At 39.9% G+C, this 23,245-nt stretch overlaps 1 protein-coding gene across 2 annotated transcripts in view; it reads left to right on the top strand.

Moving 5' to 3' along the window:
* MFSD1 (major facilitator superfamily domain containing 1) overlaps positions 1-23,245 on the top strand; it is a 144,144-nt gene that overhangs the window by 81,498 nt on the left and 39,401 nt on the right. For both annotated transcript variants that reach the window (XM_086944219.1, XM_086944220.1), the window contains exons 9-13: positions 1,482-1,593; positions 9,588-9,644; positions 12,397-12,553; positions 17,568-17,665; positions 18,001-18,113. In XM_086944219.1, coding sequence (XP_086800345.1) covers positions 1,482-1,593; positions 9,588-9,644; positions 12,397-12,553; positions 17,568-17,665; positions 18,001-18,113 — 537 coding nt within the window. The remainder of the gene's footprint in view (positions 1-1,481; positions 1,594-9,587; positions 9,645-12,396; positions 12,554-17,567; positions 17,666-18,000; positions 18,114-23,245) is intronic.

Here is a 23,245-nt window from a genome sequence, read left to right as displayed (position 1 = left end):
TAGATTGCCTGTAATATTGGACGGAGTTGAACATAATATACTGCTGTTTTGCTTCACTGCTTAGGTATGAGGGGTCCAGTTCTGAACTGGTTTATATCTTTTGCATTTTCCTCAAACTGCTCACATGCCATTTCACTCCACAAATAGCCTGTCCACCTCTTCGTATTGGCACCCAAGCGCAGTGTGGTATCTTCCATGGTATCTCACAGTCCCCAGTCTATTTAGCATGTATGGAAAGTCTCTTGATTCCTTCTGATCCCATCCACTTTTTAAGAGATACAGAGGACATTCATGTTTTTTTAAAAATGTCTATGAGGTGGTTAAGTCTTCCTCCTTTCAGTAATGTATGGTGGTGTTAGGGGACGAGTGGAATTAAAGATCTGATCTAGTTAGGTGGAGATAACTGGCTAAAAATAAACACAGACAAAATTGTGTTCTGGACTGTTTGTGGCTCCAGCGTTTGCGATTAAGATTTGCCCATTCCCAGTAAAGGTTGTGTGGACCCTGGAGATCAAACCCAGTAATGCATCTCAGTCGACCATGCCCCTGCCTTGACATTGCTCAGTACATACTTGCTTTGAAAGCTTTCATTTGGTTAAGGTTTGATATTGCAATACATTGAATGTGGGTTTGCCCTGCTCTGCTCCTGTGATGGAAAATAGGCATCCAAGCCTACACCTTATTTTAGGCAGTTTGACAAGTTTTCACTTGTTGAGTTTTCTGCACTGGCTCGGTTTTGCAGCCAAGGTGAGCCTTCAAGTGGAGCCTATTGTATCTCATGTTCAGTATGGTCATAACCCTTGGTTTCTGATGGGTACCACCCGATTCAGCGATTTACCCCAAGTCAGTCCCTGTACTGTTCCACTTGGTTTCTTCTGGTCATCCTCTCTTCCAGGCTATATAATTGGTTTGTGAATATGCAATATACATAAGTTAAGAAATATTATCTGCTAAGTAGTCGATGGGGTCATTAAGTTTACTAACAACAATCCTTCATATGCAATTTTGTTCATTGCCTGCATATAATATTTTGGGTGTGCAGAGGGCTCAGCCTGGGGCCTGTAAAAGGTTCCAGTTATCATGACCTTATACTAATATTCTGAATATTAGATTGTAGCCTAGCTCACCATAGCCTACAGTTACTGCTGCGAAAGAGCCTGTGGTTTAAGACCATTATCTACACATGTACATTTGTTTCTGTTAATAAGAAAGGATGTGTCCTAACTGCTTGAGCGGTCGACCTCGAAACTGGGGAACCGGGTTCGATTCTCAGCATGCACGCTCAACATCCGGTGATTATGGGCAGATCACTTAATCTCCCTGTGCCCAACAACATAAATATGTTTGTCTCTAATGCACCTGGTGCTCGTGTAATGGTGGGCTCGGATACCTTTGGGTCGAGTTTGTGCTATAGAATGAATTAAAAATATTTATTTCGCTTTTTTATTTGGATTAAGTTTGACTTTTCTGTGTATTTACAGGTGAAGTGATAAAACTTACTGATGTTAAAGACTTTTCCCTGTCTCTGTGGCTGATCTTCCTGATCTGTGTGTTTTATTATGTCGCTGTGTTTCCCTTCATCGGGCTTGGAAAGTAAGTATAGTTCTTGTTTTGTATTCTGTATGTCTAACCAAAATGCATTTCATTTCAGTCTAGGAGCAATAAAAGGCAGTAAAATAAATTCTGTTCCAAATTAAGGTGACCTTGTGTCTAAGAACTCGATCTGGCACTTGTGTCTCGATTGTACCCACTGGGAGCAGTGGAGACTGAGGTGTTTCATGTGATGTCAGAAGCTCAAGTTATCAGTTTTACTGTGGCAGTCTATCAGTTTTATTCTGACATTTTGTAATAGAATTGCAAAGATTAATTCCTCATTTCTTTCTTTCATTAAGGCTTTGAGGCACATAACATGTCAACCATAAACTTTCCATATGCATACCATAAATCATCACAAAAAAAGAGAGGTTACATGTGTCTCAAAAGCCACAGAGACGGAGCCATGTAAAGAGCAAGTATGCCAACCCAATTTGGATGGATAGGAAAGCCCTCACACACCGACCTAGTCAGTGGCATGCTTCATCATAGGGCCCCACCTCGGAGGCCGAGTGCCTCCTCTGTGTGCTACGACGCCAGAAGACTGCGGAGCTGGTTGTGTGATAGGGCGTGCAGTGAAGAATATTAATAAAAAGTGTCTAAAGGGTATCTCAAAAAATTTTTTATTGATAGATCCCTACAACACAGTTAAAAATTGGTCTTATGTGTCTGAATTTACAGCCAAAGGTAATGAATTGGTTTAATTCAGAGTATTAATCAGTCAACATGTTTCAGCCTGTTAAGTGGTTTTTATTTACCTAGGCATTCATCAGGACTAGTGTAACCCCGGCGGTATGGACTCTCTAATCGTCCACCCTAACCTGAGGACGTGAAAGTGAAAAAGAAAAATTGGTGAAAATATATATATATATCTATATATATGGGCAAGGCAAAGGTGGTTACAGCTGGAGCGCTCTGCAGCGGGTGCAAGCGAGGGACCAACCACAGGTCCAGGAATCTTTTTTCCGCAAAATTGAGACGCTGCACTCGGGAATTGTAAGTAATGAATGTTTATTCAGCAAACTCCTCCATAAGTTTGTCACACCGACGCGTTTCGGGCATGCGCCCTTTCTCACGGTAGGTGACATTACTCTTTCCACAGTTTTTAAGGCTATGCATTTTGACCTTCCCCCATAGGATTCTGGGATTGGTAGTTTTTTAAGGTAGCAACGGAAAACACCTTAAGTGACAGTGTTTAAATTATTTCAAAATGTTTACATGACACATAAACACAATACTAAGGCAAACCAATTTGAAATTAGGAAAACCAAGGCAGATGAAGATCTTTCTTGGTTACATTTTCGGTAAAGTACCAATTTGTATCCTAAGTTGTTTGGTAGTTATGCTTACAGTATGTGTTTCTGATTACTCAGCATGTATAAAATCACAGTTTGAAATTATAGGTATAGTACCTAGAAGTGTCCTTTGTGTTACTGAGTCTTAAACCTCTTTTACCCCCAGTTCTTTCAATGATATTTGTTCTGTTCATTGTACAGTTCCAGGAATATTTGTGTTTTTGTCCTCTTTCACAAATGTACAGAGAGTTCCTCATCCAAATTCATCCCCCTCGGGATCTTGCTTTTCATTCGGATGATATATTTGGATTCCAGTTGGCGTAGCTTGGATTTCCGATCTCCCAGTCTTTCATTTTCTTCTACTTGGTCTATGCCGTAGAATTGCATTTTCATCCAATCTCCTTCTTGACATTCAAGCATGTGTTTGGCTGTGGCATAAGACATGTCTGTTTTTTACAGCCCTTATATGCTCGAGCATTCTCTTTTTCAAAGTGCAAACTGTACTCCTAATGTACATTTGTGTGCAATCACACTGTATTACATATACCACATATTGAGTAGTACATGTGATCTTCGACTTTATCACAATTTGTCGGCCTTCTGGATCTCTGACATGTTTTGTATTTTTGCCTATTTTGCACGCTTTGCAATGTCCACATTTGATGAAACCATTTTGTTGTGTTTTCAACCAATTCGATGATTTTGTGTCTTTACTTTCAAAGTGGCTGTGTACGAGCATGTTTTTTAATGATGGTACTTTTCTGAAGGTTAGCTTTGGCTCATTTCCCAATATTTTTTTCAAGTCAGGGTCTTGGTGTAATAATGGCCAGTATTTTTGTATACATCCTCGTATTTTGTGTGCCTCTTTGCTGTAACTCAAAATTAATCTTGGAGGATCGTGTTTGGTTGAAATGGTTTGTCTTTTTTGTATTAAAGTTTCTGATCTTGATCTTTGCTTGATTTTATCCATGTTTTTCTTTAAGATGCTTTTCTTATAACCTCTTGCTTCCAATCTCTATGCACATTTTGAGATTTGGTTATTGGCTTCCTTTTCTGATGAGCAGTTTCTTTTCATTCTCATAAATTCTCCAAAGGGAATATTGTTTATTACAGACCTTGGATGAAAGCTATCGGCATGTAAGATGCTGTTGGTTGCCGTGCTTTTCCTGAAAAGAGTCGTATTTATTTGGTCATTTTCGATGTACACTGTGATATCCAGATAGTCAATTTTGTTTTTGCTGGTGTTACATGTAAATGATAATCCCATTTGGTTGTTGTTCAGTTTTGAAAAGTAGTCCATGAATTCTGCTTTAGTCCCCCTCCATATGAGAAAGAGGTCATCTATATAACGTGACCAGAGCATTATTTTTTCCAATTCCTCTTGATGTTCTGGCCCCCATGCTACCTCCTTCTCCCACCACCCCATTGTCAAATTTGCATAATTTGGGGAGAAAGAGATGCCCATGGCACATCCACACAATTGCTGGAAAATGTCATGGTTGAAAAGGAAGATGTTGTTGGTCAAGCAAGTGTCAATCATGGTTAGCAGCATTGCTGAGTGTTCCAACTGAGATATGCTTTTTTGTTTTAGAAAATAGGCGCAGGCATTCAATCCTATATTGTGTTCAATCGATGTGTATAGGGACACAACATCTATTGTTACCAATAAGAAAGAAGGGTCCCAAGAGATTCCTGATAATATTCGTAGGAAGTCTCCTGTGTCTTGGACATAAGAGGCTAGGCTTTTGACCATGGGATTTCAAACTGTGATTTTATACATGCTGAGTAATCCGAAACACATACTGTAAGCATAACTACCAAACAACTTAGGATACAAATTGGTACTATACCGAAAATGTAACCAAGAAAGATCTTCATCTGCCTTGGTTTTCCTAATTTCAAATTGGTTTGCCTAAGTACCATCATTAAAAAACATGCTCGTACGCAGCCACTTTGAAAGTAAAGACACAAAATCATCGAATTGGTTGAAAACACAACAAAATGGTTTCATCAAATGTGGACATTGCAAAGCGTGCAAAATAGGCAAAAATACAAAAAATGTCAGAGATCCAGAAGGCCGACAAATTGTGATAAAGTCGAAGATCACATGTACTACTCAATATGTGGTATATGTAATACAGTGTGATTTCACACAAATGTACATTGGGAGTACAGTTTGCACTTTGAAAAAGAGAATGCTCGAGCATATAAGGGCTGTAAAAAACAGAGACATGTCTTATGCCACAGCCAAACACATGCTTGAATGTCAAGAAGGAGATTGGATGAAAATGCACTTCTACGGCATAGACCAAGTAGAAGAAAATGAAAGACTGGGAGATCGGAAATCCAAACTACGCCAACTGGAATCCAAATATATCATCCGAATGAAAAGCAAGATCCCGAGGGGGATGAATTTGGATGAGGAACTCTTTGTACATTTGTGAAAGAGGACAAAAACACAAATATTCCTGGAACTGTACAATGAACAGAACAAATATCAATGAAAGAACTGGGGGTAAAAGAGGTTTAAGACTCAGTAACACAAAGGACACTTCTAGGTACTATACCTATAATTTCAAACTGTGATTTTATACATGCTGAGTAATCAGAAACACATACTGTAAGCATAACTACCAAACAACTTAGGATACGAATTGGTACTATACCGAAAATGTAACCAAGAAAGATCTTCATCTGCCTTGGTTTTCCTAATTTCAAATTGGTTTGCCTTAGTATTGTGTTTGTGTCATGTAAACATTTTGAAATAATTTAAACACTGTCACTTAAGGTGTTTTCCGTTGCTACCTTAAAAAACTACCAATCCCAGAATTCTATGGGGGAAGGTCAAAATGCATAGCCTTAAAAACTGTGGAAAGAGTAATGTCACCTACCGTGAGAAAGGGCGCATGCCCGAAACGCGTCGGTGTGACAGACTTATGGAGGAGTTTGCTGAATAAACATTCATTACTTACAATTCCCGAGTGCAGCGTCTCAATTTTGCGGAAAAAAAATAAATATATATATATATATATATATATATATATATATATATATATATACATATTGAAGTAAAGTAGAAAGGAGACGCTCCACTTGTACTTGCTGTAACCCCTGCTGCCAGCGTGAGGTGGGAACTGATCCTTTATCTGACTTTTACCACTGTTCTGTCGTCTGAAGTGATCACCAGCTACCAGATGAATTCCAGTCATATAACACACAAGTATCTCTTAGTTATGGTTCCCCTTGGGATGATGGACTGTTTCTCTTCTATTGGGTAAGTCGCATGATAGACTATAGGGTCCCCTCCTTGTATGGTTTGTTGCCATCCTCTGTGCACCATTTGAAGCATCTTCAAGTCATGTCTCTGTTCATCTAAGTAGTTTCCAGGTGTGGCACTGGGGAATTACTGCAGTTCTCCTTATGCACCATATTGTAGCAGATGTGGAGTGTGGAGTGGAGTGGAGTGGAGTGGAGTCGGGTCAACATAACAGGCAGTGGAGAGGCAGTTTAATGCTAACACAACAGAGAACCTGCTTTCAACCAGTTTCCCATGGCTCCTATTAGGGGACAGCTTAACAGCACAGTGAGACTCAAAATCATTCTATGAAGCTGTCTCTGTATGCACAGAATCCAGGGGTTTCCCTAAAGTGTACAGGGCTCGATGTAAAACCCAAAATGCTCTATTAGTGGTAGTGTGGGCGAGCAGCCTAGGGCCTAACAAATAGGAGTGCAAACATTTATTGCACAACAGTGAACAATAATGGGCACTTGACTCAAGAAGGAAATCTAGACCAATTTTAGGAAATTATAATTTGGTTGCACTTTATTTTAGGGACAAGATCTTCGCAATAAGGTAAGTACGTTTTTAATTAAAAATACTTTTCACTTTGAAAAGTTAAAATCGACTCTTAGTAAATTTTCAGCACAGTTCTATGTTAGCCTATAGGGAAAACAGTATTGCGATTAAATAGGTAAGTAATGCACATACAATCCCAGTCTTCGGATCCAAGAGTCAGCCAGGGCCAGATGTGTACCAAAACTGCACCACTGGTGGCACAGGGGTGACCGGGTGCAGAGTTTAAAATCTGAGTTCGGCCCAGTGCTTGCAGGTATGTAAATCGGATGCAGGGGCCAAGCTTCGAGGGTTAGCACCAGCACAAGGGGGAGCGAGGGCACAAGGCAGCACCAGACAGACACCGCCAAAGGCACCAGAGCGGCCAGGTGCAGGGTGCAAAATCACAGTTGGGCGCCCTGTGCTTTTTCTTTGGGAATTCTTCTTTTGGCAAACAAGCTGCATGTGTTGCACTGGAGGTTGCAGGAGGGAGACTAACGACATCCAAGTTAAGTTGACATTTAGGGGGTGATTGGGGCACCGTCTATCCAGCTTACCATTGTCCAGGGGCTTCGGCACAGGGGTGCCTTACAAAGTCGGAGTCTTCTTAGCGGAGGATGTCGGGGGAGCCTCTGCATACATATACTGCAGGCGGCGCCGTTGAGATTGAGAGGTCAGCCAACGCTGGAGACGAGGTCCAGATTGCTGGGGAGACTTTAATGTATAGGTGAGTTCCTCAGGCTTCCACTGTGGTTGTGAGGTGAAGAGTGGGCAGGAGCCATGGATTCGCCTGGATTCGGGGTCCTTGGAGCTTGTTTCTTCTTGGCCGGTCCGCTATCCACAGGAGATTGGAGTTTTTTTTAAGGTAGCAGTCCACCTATGGTTTTCAGAGGCCGCTGGCTGCAAGACTGGTCACAGGTTTGCAGAAGCTGGAGACCGGCCGGTAGGGCTTGAGCCAAAGCAGTCATCGTCTTCAGTCTGCTCTGCAGGGTCGTCGTCTTCTTACTACTTAGGTCATCCTAGATCCAGTTTCCAGGTCTGGGGGAGCCACCCAAATACTATAGGGGTGTTTTAGGGTAGTAGCAGGTAGGGCCAATGGGCCTCTTATCTTGTGTGACTACACCCTCTATTATGGCACCCTCCTTTGGGAGGGGGCATAGACCTAGCCCTAATTGGAGGGGTCTCCCCATCTGTAAGATGGCGGGAACAGAAAGATGTGCTTCACCTCGCCTCCCCCCACCTTAGTGGTGGAGTTGGCAGAGGTGGGCACAGCTCCTATTTTTTTTTTTAAGTTTTCCAGCTGTTTTTTCGCTCCAAAATGGGGGGTGTAAACCAGGGGTTTCCATCTGCTGCTATCCGCATAGGCCGGGGGTCGCATTACAAAGACAGCAGGCCTTTGAAGCTTCCCTCTTCGAGCACTGGCACATCCTGGGGGAGGTGTGACACCCTCTGCCCAGGATTTGCATTGTTACTGGTCCTAGAGAGCAGGGGACTCTCTCCTCAGGGGTACAGAAACATGTCTGACGGTGGCTGGCTGCCTACAGCCGGTCACAGACCACAACAGGATTGGTAGGTTTTCAGGGGGCACCTCTGAGGTGCCCTCTAAGTACATGGTGTAACAAATCCCACACTGGCATCATGTGGATTTATTGAAAGGAGTAGTTTGGTACCAACACTCCTGTGTTCAGTGAAGCCATCATGGTGCTGTGGAACTTGAGTTGTCGAGTTTTCAGCCCATGTAATCTCAATGGCTTCCCCATCACTTGCACTATTAGGGATTGGACCCCAATATTGTAGTATCATATCTGCTCCTTCAGAAGTGCCCTCACCATTGGTATAGTGCATCCTGCCTTGGGTATGTGAGGCCTGCTAAAGGGTTGATTTTCCTATGCCTTCAGGCAGTGCTGGTTGGTTCGGCACCCAGGCAGGGTGCCATGCCAACTTTATTTTCTCTCTCACAGGGTCATGGAAGCTAAGCTGCAAGGGCAGTGGCATGGCCCCAGTGAGGGGGGTGGGGGTACCAGGGGACCTTCCTCCGCTCCCAGGCCTTGGGATACTCAGGGTACCATTTACTAGGAACTTACAGAGGGTAGAAGTATCAATTTGGGATTTGTTTTTAGTAAAGGAGCACTGGCACAAGGGACCTGGTTGGCAGGGACCCTGTGCACTACAGTTGAAACCACCTCAAAACCAGGTAAAATGTAGGGGCTAACCATGCAAAAGAGGCACTTTTTCACAGTCATCCCTGGTCCAACATCACTTTGTGCATGGATAGCTATAGGAGTTGAAAATGCACTTAGTTGCAAAATCACATTTAATTACAAAATCACCTTTGGAGCAGCATTAATGGGCATGTGGAAACACATTTAGAAGCAGAAATGTGCATCAATGCTTCCCTTCACCATCCATGCTCTTCAGAGGGAGTCCCTCTTTAGACAGGCTGATTAATACTCCTAATAGTGATTGTCTATTATCTAGATTGGAATCCTCCTCTGGCCTGATGTGAATGGGAGCAATGCTTTTTAAAAAAAAATCTCTGGACTCAAATGAACCAATGGTTGCAGGTGTTGAACCATAGCTCTATTTGTGCATTATTTTACATTCATGACGTGGGCTCTTATAGACAGCTGAGACTGTCTGTTTCTGGATTCAGCGACAAAAGGGGAACACACCTAAGTAGCACCAATGAGTACCCTTCTTATGTTAATATAAATACAAAATCTACTGTACTGTTGTGTATCTCTTGTTAGTGCATAGTGTATTTCTCAGGGTTTACAATATGAAACCTCTAATAAATAAAAAGAAAATATGAATGTGTTTTAGATCATGCTTCTGATTCCTTTTGGTGAAATGTCTGTTTTTTTCAGGGTTTTCTTCATTGAGAAATTTAAATTTTCTCCTCAACAAGCTGGTGCAATCAACAGGTAAACCATGCTTATTTAATGAATGCTTTTCAACCTGACTTTCTCTGTTCTATATGGATGACAAATGAATTCAGCAAATTCTCATTCATGCTGTAAAGTGTTCCCCCTTCTCTTGTCTCACGTGACTTGCTGATGCTGCTGACAGCCAGTTTTCAGTTGTGATGATGCACATATAGCTTGCATAATGTTCAAATGACATTATGTTGCAATTTTTACAAGTTTTTTCCCAGTAAAAGCTGGTTTTGATCTCCTCTATCAATATGCCCCTTGCTATTCTGTTCTGTTTTTATGTATGGAAACCAACAGGAGGAGAGAGTGTAGGAAGCTTTACTCGGGTGGTTGTTCAGAATCTGGATAAGTTGCAGCAGATCTGATTGTGAGTTATGGTTTTTTTAAACAGCTATTGTTATATGTGAAAATATCTTAAACCATGATTTTTAAGTTTTGCAAACTTCTTTGCAGGAAGTTTAGAAACTAAAGTTAAATGCATTAATTTATGTATTCTTTATATTGTTTGAAGGCTGTCTAAAACGGGCAACAGAGTTTTCCAACAAAACACTGAGGCCTCAGATCATAAGCAAGACAACTCTTCAAAGTATACCATTAAGTAGTTCTCAAATCTTATAATAGGGTCAACTAATGCAAAAAGTAATTGCAGAGGTATTCAGCTACACTGTGAAAAACCAAACAAAATGTTTGTTTTTTAATGACTTGCAGTGTTTAGTATTTTCCAAAAGAGAAAAAATAGAATGAGAACAAGGACATATGAGTAAAAAGAATATTAGTTTCCATTATGAACTTTAAAATGAAGTACTCTAACTTCAAAATCACCGAAAATGTCTTATATCCCAGAACAAATCAGCTTCACAGCAAAGATTTCTCTAAACTCGCTAGTTTCTATAAATATTGTAGCCATAGAACATCAGAAGGGGGTGAGGCTGATCGCTATATCCTTAATAATAACACTCAATTAGTCAAAAGGTGTGAGTGAGTAGGAATTTTGAATGAACCTAACCAATTTTCTGCACATATTTACTGGTGGTGGAAATTTGTATATGCTCTATATTGACAAGCTGTATTTTAGCTAATAGACTTATAAAAAAACAGAGCTCCTTCTCCTGAGTTTTGTGAATCGTAGGTGGTGTTAAAATCCCAAAGGGGACGTTTACATCAATGGGAGGGATTACAATATTGCACGGGTTACCAAATTTACAACTAAGTATATGTCGGGCCCAAGAGTACCATGAAGAACATCATATACACAAAAAAACTTTTCCTTAAAAATTTCATTCATTTATTTGTAAAGTTTTAAAATTAATAATAACACAGTTTTGCATTAAAACCATATACACATTCGTTTTTGCAGAAAGTCAGCACTGTATAAAAATCTTTCAATGTTTAAAAAATGCTATTTTAGCATTATTTACACAAACATACAAAACATCATATTTATTACTCATTAGATTGTTATAGGAACAAACTGTCGACGCGGCGTTTCGGTAATGTGTTATTATTAATTTTAAAACTTTACAAATAAATGAATGAAATTTTTAAGGAAAAGTTTTTTTGTGTATATGATGTTCTTCATGGTACTCTTGGGCCCTACATATACTTAGTTGTAAATTTGGTAACCCGTGCAATATTGTAATCCCTAATCGTAGGTGGTAAAAACCCGATTCACAAAACTCAGGAGAAGGAGCTCTGTTTTTTTATAAGATTGTTGACCCAATCCTTTTCCTGTCAGAAAGGGTTGCTCCCTGTTCACATCTTTTAGCTAATAGAGCCACAGCAATCATACTCATTGACATGCGCTGGTGTAGTTCAATTCAAATGTGACATAAGCAAAAATAATAACTTTTTTTGTATACTGAAGCCACACATGATGAGCTATAACTTACTATTGAATTTGGAACTGTGTGAAAATGCAAACACAGATAAAGTAGTACTAGCAAATAATGGGACTGTGTCACACAGTGTACTCATGTATTTTCTAGGGCAGTGGACCCATGCATTATGAGTTATTGTTGAATGTTACCTAAAGTACATTATTTCTTTTTGGCTAGTTTTGTAATATCCTTTATTTTGACGATGCGTCAACAGAATGTTCTTACCTGTTGGTTCTGAAGGGCGACATGTTAGAGGTCTGGTTGTCATTGTAGAATATACCCTTCTAGCCCGACGCCAAGGGTTATACTGGTTACGAAAGTCCCTGAACCAAAGTTGTAGACCTCTGGCATGGGCCTAATAAGATAGAGAGGGCCTTTAAAACTGGTGTACCTTAGCTGAGGCAGAAGGGCTATAAGGCTATTTGGTCATTCCACCCTCTAAGAGTGAAATGTTCTTAATTCATAAAAGTGAGAATCAAAAAGACAAACTTTGGAATGTTGCCGCAGAAGCCCTATACCAGCCATTATTAGCCCTGAGCTTCATTGTCTTCAGTGGAGATCTTAACATTCTAATTTTGTATTAAATATTTATTTTCATTATTTTTTGTGAATGTAGGCATTCATTTAATATCTGGAGTTTGACCATGTTTTGAAGGCTCAAGCAAACTAGGAAAAAATGGGAAACAATTCTGGTAATAGTTATCTGGAGAGAAGCAAAATAAAATAGTCTCTAAATGAAAAAGTTAATTATTTAATTTAAGAACATTAAACTCAGTAATGTTACATACAGGATTGATTTGGAAAAAGAAACAGTTACTTTTTTTTGAGTACAACATGTTAACAAGTTTCTGTATTTACATTTATAGTGTTGTCTATATCATCTCGGCACCGTTATCCCCCCTTTTTGGAATCCTAGTTGATCGAACTGGAAGGAACATTGTTTGGGTAATGTGTGCTATTGTGATCACCCTTGCTGCTCACATCATGCTGGCCTTCACTTTCTGGAATCCCTGGATTGCCATGGTAATATTTCTTTCTTTTTCTAGAACATTGTTTGTCAGATTGCCCTCAAGATAGTCTAATTTATTTTAGTTGTAATAGGAAGGCAAAAGATGATACGGTTCTTTCACATTGACATTTGTAATTTCCCTGTAATCAGGGTAGTGATTCCCTACATGGTACATGAAAAAAGTCCTCATTAAAAATAATTCTGTGTACTCCACTTTTTTGGTAACATAATTTTTTTTACAAACACTATATCATCATTGTTAGTTGTAAATTACCTATAAATTATTTCTGCATTGTAGGATCTTCATTGATAATCCTTAACATTTTAACAATTCCCCATGGCATGAATTCCCTTCATATGTTTGAATGCAATCTTTAAATAGTCATTTGTAGTCAAACAATCCATATTCAGGACAGAAATTACTTCTTACATGACACTAAAGAGTGCTGCTCATCATCTAGACCTATGGACAGTGGCACTCGGTGTTCTAATTCAAAGGACCACACATCTATGAAAAGTGCTCACAGTCCACAAATGCAGCGGGAATTAGTCAAATGTTTATGACTTTAATGAAGATTCTGAAGAAGCAGAACAAAAACTACAAGTAAGTAACATTTTCTTTCTGATTATTGCCCTGTACTTTATGAGGATAAAATGTAAGTATTTTCTGCGAGCACACGTAGCATCATGCTGAAAGATGAGGAAGACTAGTGGCTATAGGTATTTTCTCAGGGACTCTGTGCAAGTACTTAAAACATCTGATATAATAATGCTGTGAAAGATCTTAAGGCAAAACAGAATTGTTATTGCAAAGTATTGTGTGCATTGTTTGCTGCAAATAAATTGTTCGCCAGTGGAAGGGTGATGCAGTGTTTTGAGTTGCCTTTTAGCCTGGCACATGTGCTGCTCATCATATTAAAATATAGTTCTTGTATAGTAATCCCCAAATACGTCTATTGTTTCACAAATTTTGCACATTAGTGCCTCTTCTGTGCTTTAAAGAAGTCTATTTAGAAGCGACTGGAGTAAATGCCAGTTTCACCTCTTGAACTTAAATTTACTTTCAGGGATCAGAAAAACAGGTAGTTTTAGTGTGTCAATACTTTGAGTAAGGCCATTTCATTACATGAAGTGGTTTCTGGAGTTTAAAGTTTGCAAGATGGGTAGACAAGTTAAAAAAAAAACAACTGTTTCTGAAGAATACAACTCAGCAGAACAATTCTATTTAGGTCAGGAATGCTGACATATTTGTATGTATACTTCAAATATGACTATTATGCCTGTATCTTAATATAGCCTTATAGCCTGCCGTAGCGGGCTATACCGGCTATTAAAGGCCCACTGAAACGTTAAAGGCCCGAGCCGAAGGCGAGGGACTTTAACGAGACAGCGGGACTTTAATAGCCGGTATAGCCCTGCTGCGAAGGGCTATAAGGCTATTAGAACATTCTGCCACTAGAGGGCAGAATGTTCTAACAAATTAAACAAAGGGTTCTCGAAGCTCGAAGGGATATAAATCCCCTCGAGCTTCGGGAAGCCTTTGTAGAACATTGGAATGTTGCTCTGCGGGCCTTTACCGGCCCGTAGAAGCAGGGAGCACTCTTTTGTCTGCAAAAGAGCTCCCAACATTCCAATGTTCTAATTACAAATATTTTCAGATTTGTGTTCTTCAGATGAACAATTGTTTCTTGTGCATGTTAATACGGGTAGACTAGTGACTGCAGCCATTTAAGTGGGCCCTGGTTTGAGCAGCTTGCACCATTACTGTATCATCAGAGCATAAATGTTACAATCACAAGAATTCCTTTTTTTAAAAACAAATTTGTTTATTTCAAAGTAAAAAGTCAATGAAACACATGTAAATTACCAGGTTTCCTTTAAAACTGCCAGAAGAAATGCCTGGAGATTTCATATACCTTCAATTGTCATAAACGCAAAAATGACATTACAATACATTAAATCAATAACCAGAAGGTTATAGCAAACAGCTATACAGTTACACAATAATTATGCACAGAAACAGGAAAAAAAGAATAGACACACAAAATGACGTATATGATCGCCAGTTACTCTTGAATTATCTGTTAAGTGAGAATACTTTATATAATTTCATTCACTTGCAGATACCCTAGTGATCTATTGTCTATACATTAAAAGCATAGATGCGTTTCGGTGGGTAACAGTTAGATGAAAACCACCTTCTTCAGTATTGTAAATATCTCCCAACCATGAATTGTATGGTCTAAAAAAACATATAGACCGACATAAAGAAAAATACAAAGACAACCATCAAACATAGAAATTTCTATACATTTTCATTTATTAAAAAGTAATTTATAACCTGATGATACAGCACATTCATACTCCAACTGAATCATACTCCCACATTCTAGCTCACACTACCTTTACACTTCGGTCGCACAAACTCATAAAGAGTAGTACCTTTCTGGGTAGATTCCTGACAATCCCAAGCATTAGAGTATTTTCAATAGACTCTAAGGCAACCCGAGATATAAGCTGAATATGTCCTTGTCCAGCGCCCTGTCAACAAATTAAAAACTATAAAAAGATTTATTACACCATAAATGGGACATCTAAAACTTCCTCAACAGGCTCTAGGTCCAATATCAAAGAGCAGACATTACCTGAATATTTTCCAAAAAGACTCTAAAACTTTCAAAGACGTGTGGCCGATATGATCTGGTCCAATGAGAAGAGTTAAAATATATAAAAATATTTTTTTTCCCTATATTTAATCAAGGGCGGGGCATTCTCAATATCCACTATACACTCAAGTTCTAACCATAGGAAACATTACCTGTTTCAATCAAGAGAACGACACCCAATGTCAAATGGCAATGGAAATGTGTATATATATGGGCATCAGTATCTGTGGGTGAAAGAGAGCACACAGTCATTCCCTTAGTGCCAGATAAAGTTTTAGGGACAGACTCTTATCCCCTATCTGTTTCGTACATACCTGCACATTCCTTCTTGTATTGGGATGAAGGTTCCTAAATCTCAAAACAACTCGCTGTTAGGACCTCAATAAATACCATATTTCACCTCACATTGCTAGTAGCCAACCACAATCTCTCACTACATCTTATTACTTAGAAGGCCTTTTCATTGTTCCAGCGAGGGAGAATACATTATGCCCCCCAATAAAAAAAACTAAACCTAGACTGACTCGGTCCAAAATGCGGTCTTTGCGAGTATTAACGTGAAATTATACACGCTGCATCATGTTTGCCCCAAAAAAAAAACCACGAACCTCCGTGGAATTCCACAACTCGTTACCCTGTGTATGGACATATGAGACACGCCCGCCCCTTACAATCTCCAGAGCGAGTCTGACCGAAAACATTGATAACGGAGAAGCTATCTAAAAAAAACAGCCCCCCTCTAAAGGGAATCGGTCTATGTTTAAAAACCTCCCGACTAACGGTTAACCTAGCCCTCGAGTGCACGCATTGTTACTGGCTCATTACCCTTAGATAGTCATTCGCTCCGACAAAGCCTCGGAGCGACTGACTATCTATGGGCTTCATGGCAGTTCAGAGCATTACCCCTTTTCGGGAATTGTAAATAAATTTCTGCTGGGGGCTGCTCATTCTGCCAGGCAAATAGACTCTCAGTTTAGTTGAGGTCTGCCTTATTTACTGAGTTCTATTTGTTCATGCTATTTTATTGGACCTTTGTCACATGTGTCCTCTCTAAAGACTTGTTCTCAAATGGCTTCATCTTCATATGAGAAAGTATATTAGTAGATTTGATTTAGGGGCAGTGCGCATTAGTGTAGTTACAGAACTGCTTCTGGCCCTTACTTTGTCTCTGACGCTTTGGGCAGGAATGATTGCAGAGTTGAGAATGGATGTGAACCCATTGTTAGAATTTTGTTGAGAAGGCTAAAGTCACCTTTCTTGGCAGTTGTAGATTGGGTCGAATCAAAAGTGAGTCCTCGAAGTGCCCTTGATTGTGTGCTGCATTATTGTCAAATGTGTCAATGCCATGTTCCATTTATGCACCTTGTAGGGATTTAACCAGATTTTCCTTTATAAACTTCCACAGTGTTTTGATCATTTGTGGAAGGGAGATGCATCTCTTTTGGATATTTGTATTGCTGTAGAAAGTGCAATTTGTGTTGCAAAGTGCTTCCTGTTATTGTGTGCCCATTTCTGTACAGTCTGATGCTCATGACAGGCATTTCTCAACAATTTTGTGTCAGAAGTGTCCTTCCCGATATCTGCATAATCTCTGGTTTAGTCTTTTTTCCTTTCACCTCCATACACAACTTTTTCGCTGATGAGCTTGAGTCCGACATGTGGGAGCCCCCCTGGCTGTATCACAAATCATGGGTAGACTCCTTTTTTATTTTCAGTTGAGATATCGTTAGGCAGCGTCAATGTTTCTTTCATGTCTGAAATTCTTTGTTTCCAAGAGGCTTTAAAGCAATCTGCATTGCTTATCTATACTATAGTCCTTAGTACTGATCTCTTTTCTGTATTTTGTCCTGTGTGTGCGCGCATTTGTGAGTGTGTTGGTCGGATGGCCAAAAATGTACATTAGTTGGCCTTCTGTGGTCAAGGGTTAGGGGTTGAAGTGCTGTAGAAAAGCCACAATCTTGGTAGCAAAGGATTTTGGAACACAGTGAAAAGAAAGGGTTTAGAGTGCTATGACCATGAGCACATATCAGAAGGCAAACTGTTGAATTCTGGCATTATGCACCCTGATACTGCAGAAGAGTTTGTTCTTTAAAAGCCTACATTTTATCTTCACCCATGATTTGCCAATGTAATTTTCATAACAGACTATTAAATGAGCTTTTCTCCACACTTTCTTCCATGTGGTTCCGCAAATATGAACTAGACTAACTATTTCTTCCAAACCTCAAGAATCTGATTTTATCATAATGTGCGAGATTCTGAAATGCTCACTAATTGTCATTGGTAAAGATACACTAGTGCCACATATATTTACGATGTATATTAGCAATGAGAATATAATGTGTATAATTTCTTTGAACAGGTGTTTCTAGGAATATCCTATTCACTACTTGCCTGTGCGTTATGGCCAATGGTGGCTTTTGTCGTACCTGAACATCAGCTCGGAACAGCTTATGGCTTGTAAGTTGATACACCTACCTCCCTTTACACATTTAGAATCGGCAGTAAAAAACATTTTATGCCACACTTTAAAGAGCAGATTACCATAGCTATATAAAGCATGTCCTCTACTAGAACAGCCTATGCACAATTTTGACAAAATTAACCTTTGCTGTACATTATCTGCATAATAACCTAAATTGGCATTTTGTTGCACGTTCTCCGACTCTGCATTTTAACTGTTGCCAAGGAAACCTTTATTTATGATGAAAGGACATGCACATCTTTGAATCTGCTGAAGGTTTGAAAAGTGTGAGGTGGCTCAGAGGTGAACTTATTGCATCTCCTCTTTGCAGCATGCAGTCTATCCAGAATCTTGGGCTTGCAATCGTTGCAATAGCAGCTGGGGCCATTTTGGATGCTCGAGGGTACTTGTTTCTGGAGGTCTTCTTCATCGCCTGCATGTGCTGTAAGTATTTAATATCTACATTTCAGCTTTCTGAGGTTGTGAGTGTTTAGCTGTAGTTGTAGTCAGTAACTTCTCTACAGGGTAATGCATGCAACACATGTTCAAGTCAGAAATCATACTTGCCTTCACAAAAAAAGCACTGTTAAAAATTGAGTTATGTTTCTTGCTCAAAAGCATAAAACCGCTGAAATTTGCCAGATATGTTTGAGCGCCCAAAACATATGTAATAACTCGGTCATCGGCCTGTTAACTGTTTTTGTGTATCTAGGATTTTGTCAAATAGGTGTTTTGTGCATGACTGTCAACCATGAGTTATGTTAAGTGCTGTGTGTGTGTGTTCATAAACATAACTGGCGATTTTCAGTGGGTTAACACATGTGGGCTAGGAAAAAAATCAATTTTTAACTGTGGAATTATTTCAATGAATTTCATTTTTTTAAATGATTTACTTAACTTGCAACCTCTGTTGTGCACGGCTTTCTGCTCTGTGTGGGCAGAGGCCAGGCCCTGCACTCAACCTGCCATGTATACCCAAGCTCCTGCAGCACACAGCCATCAGTCATGGGAAGAGGCATTTTGATGACCAACATGCAGTAGACCGTTCTCAGCAGGTGCTGAGCAGATGGCCTGGCCTGCAGTGAAGAGGGGCCACAAAATAAGAAGCTGTTAAAAATGTTTATTAATTGCTGAGCGAATGTGCACAGGTGTTAATTCAAAGACTGCTGTTTATGGTTGTGTGTCTGAGACAAACGCCTGGAAGGGTTGTGTGCATTGCTTAATTTCAGTCTGGGAATTATTAATTCATTGTACATTAAAAATGACTTAATACCAGCTGCCCACGCCATTATTATAACTTTGGAGGCCTGGAATAGTCTGCATAGTCACACTTGTGATTGTTATTAGTTCTGGTGGTACTGTTATTTGCAGCACTGGCCAAGGCAATGGGTGGTATAAGCTGCAGTGGCCTCCTAATGAGGGACCTGTTGTGTATATATGTATGTATGTATGATCTTTTCACTGAAAAAACATAGGTTACAGGAACGTTATAGTTGGGCTTACAGTTCACTCGTACACAACCATGTAAATTCAGCAGTTATAGTTTCCTGAGCTATCTATAACTTACGCCCCTGCAATGCACTACTTATGACCTCACGTATTACATCACTCATGACATACTCGGTGACTTCACTGATGTCACTCATGACATCATCCACAGTACCACTCGCACACCCACTGTCATCCCATACAACCACTCATACACCTACACAACCATTCACAGACCCATACAACTACTGACAAACACACTCAGCCATCCATAGAGCCCCTAACACACGCACTAACTCACTCATGCAGGCACTCACCCAACCAGTCACGTACCCATACAGATACTTGCTTACCCACTCACTTACTGATACACATACTACCACATGTACTTATTCACTGAGACAACCACATACTCTCCCATCCAACCTCTCTCACACTCACACACTCAGCCATACACCCATTCACACACCCATACAGCCACTTATGTACACTCACAACTCACCCATACAGACAATCATGCTCCTGCTCACTCACACAACCAATTACATACCCTTTCTCACATCCGTACAACCACTCACACAGCCACTCACCGACTCTTACACCCATTCATATAGACATTCACTCTCCTATACAGGCACCCTCACCCAGTCACTCACTAATACACACACTTAAACTACTACTCAGTAACCTACACAGCTACCCAGAAACTCACTGCCCTACCCATACAGCCGCTCACATAGGCAGTAAGTCACCCAGCTACCTTCACTCCTATGCAGCCATGAGACACCCATTGACTCACCTGCACAGCCAGTCACACAATTGCTCTTTGTCCAATACAGCCAGTCACAGTCACTCGCCCATACAGCTTCTCACAAACCCACTAACACATCTATACAGCCACTCACACACCAATACAACCACTAAAACATCCACTGACACACCTATACAGCCACACAGAGAGGTCCAGTCACAGCCACTCGGATGACATTTATTAGAAATCGTATCACCTTTATAGTTATTTGATGATGGTGTCACCAGTGAAGTCCTCGGTGTTGTTATTTGAGATGTCATCAGTGATGTCACTGAGCATGTCAAGACTGATGTAATATGTGAGGTCATTAGCAGTGCATTGCGGGGCTTAAGTTATAGTTTTCTCAGGGAACTAGAACTTCTGTGGTTTTGCACGAGTAAAATGTAAGCCTAACTAGAATGTCCCTGCAACCTTTGTTTATTTTCAGTGAATTTTTAAGGTTTTTATATTGTATTTCATAACTATAACATCCCTGTAGCCTTTGATTTTTCAGTGAATTTCTAAGGTTTTTCTATAAAATATTCCATCTCTGTAACCTGTAATGTTTCACAGTGAATGTGTAGGCACCTGTGTGGGTCTGTTAGTGGGTGAATGAGTGGATTTCTGAGTGGGTCTGTGAATGTTTCAGTGGGTGTCTGATGTGGTCTATGAGTGCGCAAGTGAGTTTGTGAGTGATGTGGGAACCTCCACGGGTTTGTCACTGGTTGTGTCAGAGCCTGTGTTTATCTAAGAATGGAAGTGCAAGTAGTGCTTTGGATCTTTGGGGGTGTATGTTAGTGAGTTTATGGGTGTATGAGTGGGTGTCTGAGTGGTGCTATTGTTTTTGCGCTTTACCATACTTAGTATATTTAATGGACAGAATCATGGTCTGTCCTCTTACAAGATGTCAGTATAAAATTGATTCGTCACACTAAAGTTAAGATTTTACTCTAATGTATTTATGATGTATTCACTTCTGTTAAGGAATTCACACCTTTTTTATCAATATGGATTTTTAGAGGGAACATTTTTGGTTTTTATTCTCAGCCTGAGAAGATGGATAGTTTCCATTTTTAGGTCGAGCCTGGGCAGCGCATGCGCTGCTGCGAGGCATGCAGTATTAGAGTATGGCTTTGAAACCCCGCCTCCTCTCCGCCCATATTTTTAATTGGCTTGTGTCAATTGTCCTTCGTAAACGCTGGCTTCCGAGTCGTTATTCGGCTTGTTAGTCCCTCCTTGGTACTGCCTTGTCTGCATTTGTTACCTCCCACAATGACTGGACCTTTTACTTGTCTTGTTACATGGTCTGCTTTATCTTGGCTGTGAGCGCTATTTTGTTTAATGATTTGCTCCTATTCCATCCACTACGTCGCAGCAAGACGCCAACTTTTATTTTATTTACTAATAGCGGTCTGCTTTAACTTTAGCGGTCGTGTTTCTTTCTTTCTTACTTTATTTTAGCAGCGCAGTCTGCTTTAAGTATAGCAGCCGTGCTTATTTATTTATTTTTTGTTTACAAGCGCCTATGCAGCGCTTCCAAATTCATTAGACAAGCCATGTCTAAAGAAATTTGCACGGCTGCTATTAAAGTGAAAGCACAGCATGGGTGCTTTTACAAAGAAAACCATCTGTTTCAACTTGACAAACAAATGTTTTGTTTGACAAAGTGATCACGCTGTGGCTTCACTTTAATTTCGGCCATGCCCCTTTTCTTTAGACGCAGCGTGTCTAAAGAAAGGGGTGCAGCCTCCATGAATGGGAAAGTGCCACATTGGCGCTAGTATATGCAAAGCAAAAGGTTTCGCATTCGCGAGAGTTTGCTATTGCATGGCCAATAGCTCAAACTCTCGTAAATGTGAGACCTATTGCATTGAAAATGCTTGTTCTAAAGTGGAGCGTTACCTGGGACACATGCTACGTTTATTTTTGTAAATGTTTCATGTAGAGGTTTAATTTTTTTTAAATTCATGAGTATTTGAATGGAATCTCACTTTTTTTAGGAGTATACCGATTTCAGAAAATTGTGTACTCATCGGTGTTACTTTGAACTGGGAAATTACGTAATATTTTGTTATTGTGAAATGTCTACTACATATTATGTACTACACTTTCGTAATGGACCCCTCATTTATTTATTTCTCTGCGCAGCTCCTTCTCATTTTTTTCAGTGGATTATTAACTGTTCTCTTTTTTTTTATTGTTGCGACTTATCGCAATACATATTTTCTCACATATTGCAATTAATATTTGACAATAGCTGTTTACTAATATAGTATTTAAGCTTCTGTTTTTGTAATAATTTTTAATGGCAAGCACTTTATAATTGTATTTTCTATTTTTGCGATGAAGACGGTCGTCTCTATGATGTCGGTATTTGCGAAAATCATGTGACCTCGAAACAGTTATCATTAGAGGAGACAGTTTTCATTAATCTTCAAAGGAAATCCCCACCCATTTCTCTGTTCATGAATCATACATTCATTTTTGGATCATTCATTGGAGTTGCCCTGTGCTTTTTGTACCACACTCCGATTAGAGCTTTTGCATTTTTATCTTCAAAATGACAACAGGAGGTAGTGAGGACCAGGAGGTGCCACAGCAGCCAGAGGAGCAGGAGGTGGAACACAAAGATTCCGGTGATGAAGAGCCTGCATCCAAAAAGCTGAGTATTGCATGGGAATGTTTTACTATTCCCTCTGGAGAGTCGAAGAGTGTCGCAAATATTCTAAAATGTTGTTTGTGACTAGACCCTCATAAGAGGTACCAGCAAAATATTCCTCTGGTACAACTGTAATGTTTTACCATTTGAAGACTAACATCACAACAGTTTGAAGAGGGCACCGAAGGAGAGAGATGGTTAGGGACCATCTACATCTTCAGCAGCACCATCTGTTCCTGGGGAGAGAGCGCGTAGTGAAGTAGACGCGTCTTCCCCAAATTGCCCCTAAGTCAAGGGGTGTTGGCACATATTTCCTTGAATGACGCACTAAGCTAACACTTAGTGAGCAGTCTAATAATTCCGTCTTTGAAGTTGCAAGGCAACATTTCTGTTACTATTTTCCATTTATCCCAGATTTTGTTTTTGAGTTGCTTGTTGCAATTTTTTCTCCGCCGTTGCCATTTTCTGTGATAAAAAAAAATACAAAATGTTAGAAAATCAAAAAAGAACCCCACAGTTCCACAAAAAATAAAAAAAATTCTTGTCAGAACCGCATATTATAATTTAACAAAGATGAAATGTGGGTTAGTTAGTGTATCAGTGTCTCTGTCTGTATGGATGTGACTAGATGTAGGGGTG

This window comes from Lissotriton vulgaris, chromosome 11 (genome assembly GCF_964263255.1).
Source record: "Lissotriton vulgaris chromosome 11, aLisVul1.2, whole genome shotgun sequence".
NCBI lineage: Eukaryota > Metazoa > Chordata > Amphibia > Caudata > Salamandridae > Lissotriton > Lissotriton vulgaris.
The sequence above is the reverse complement of the archived record's forward strand: the minus strand, read 5'-3'. Positions and strand labels throughout refer to the sequence as shown.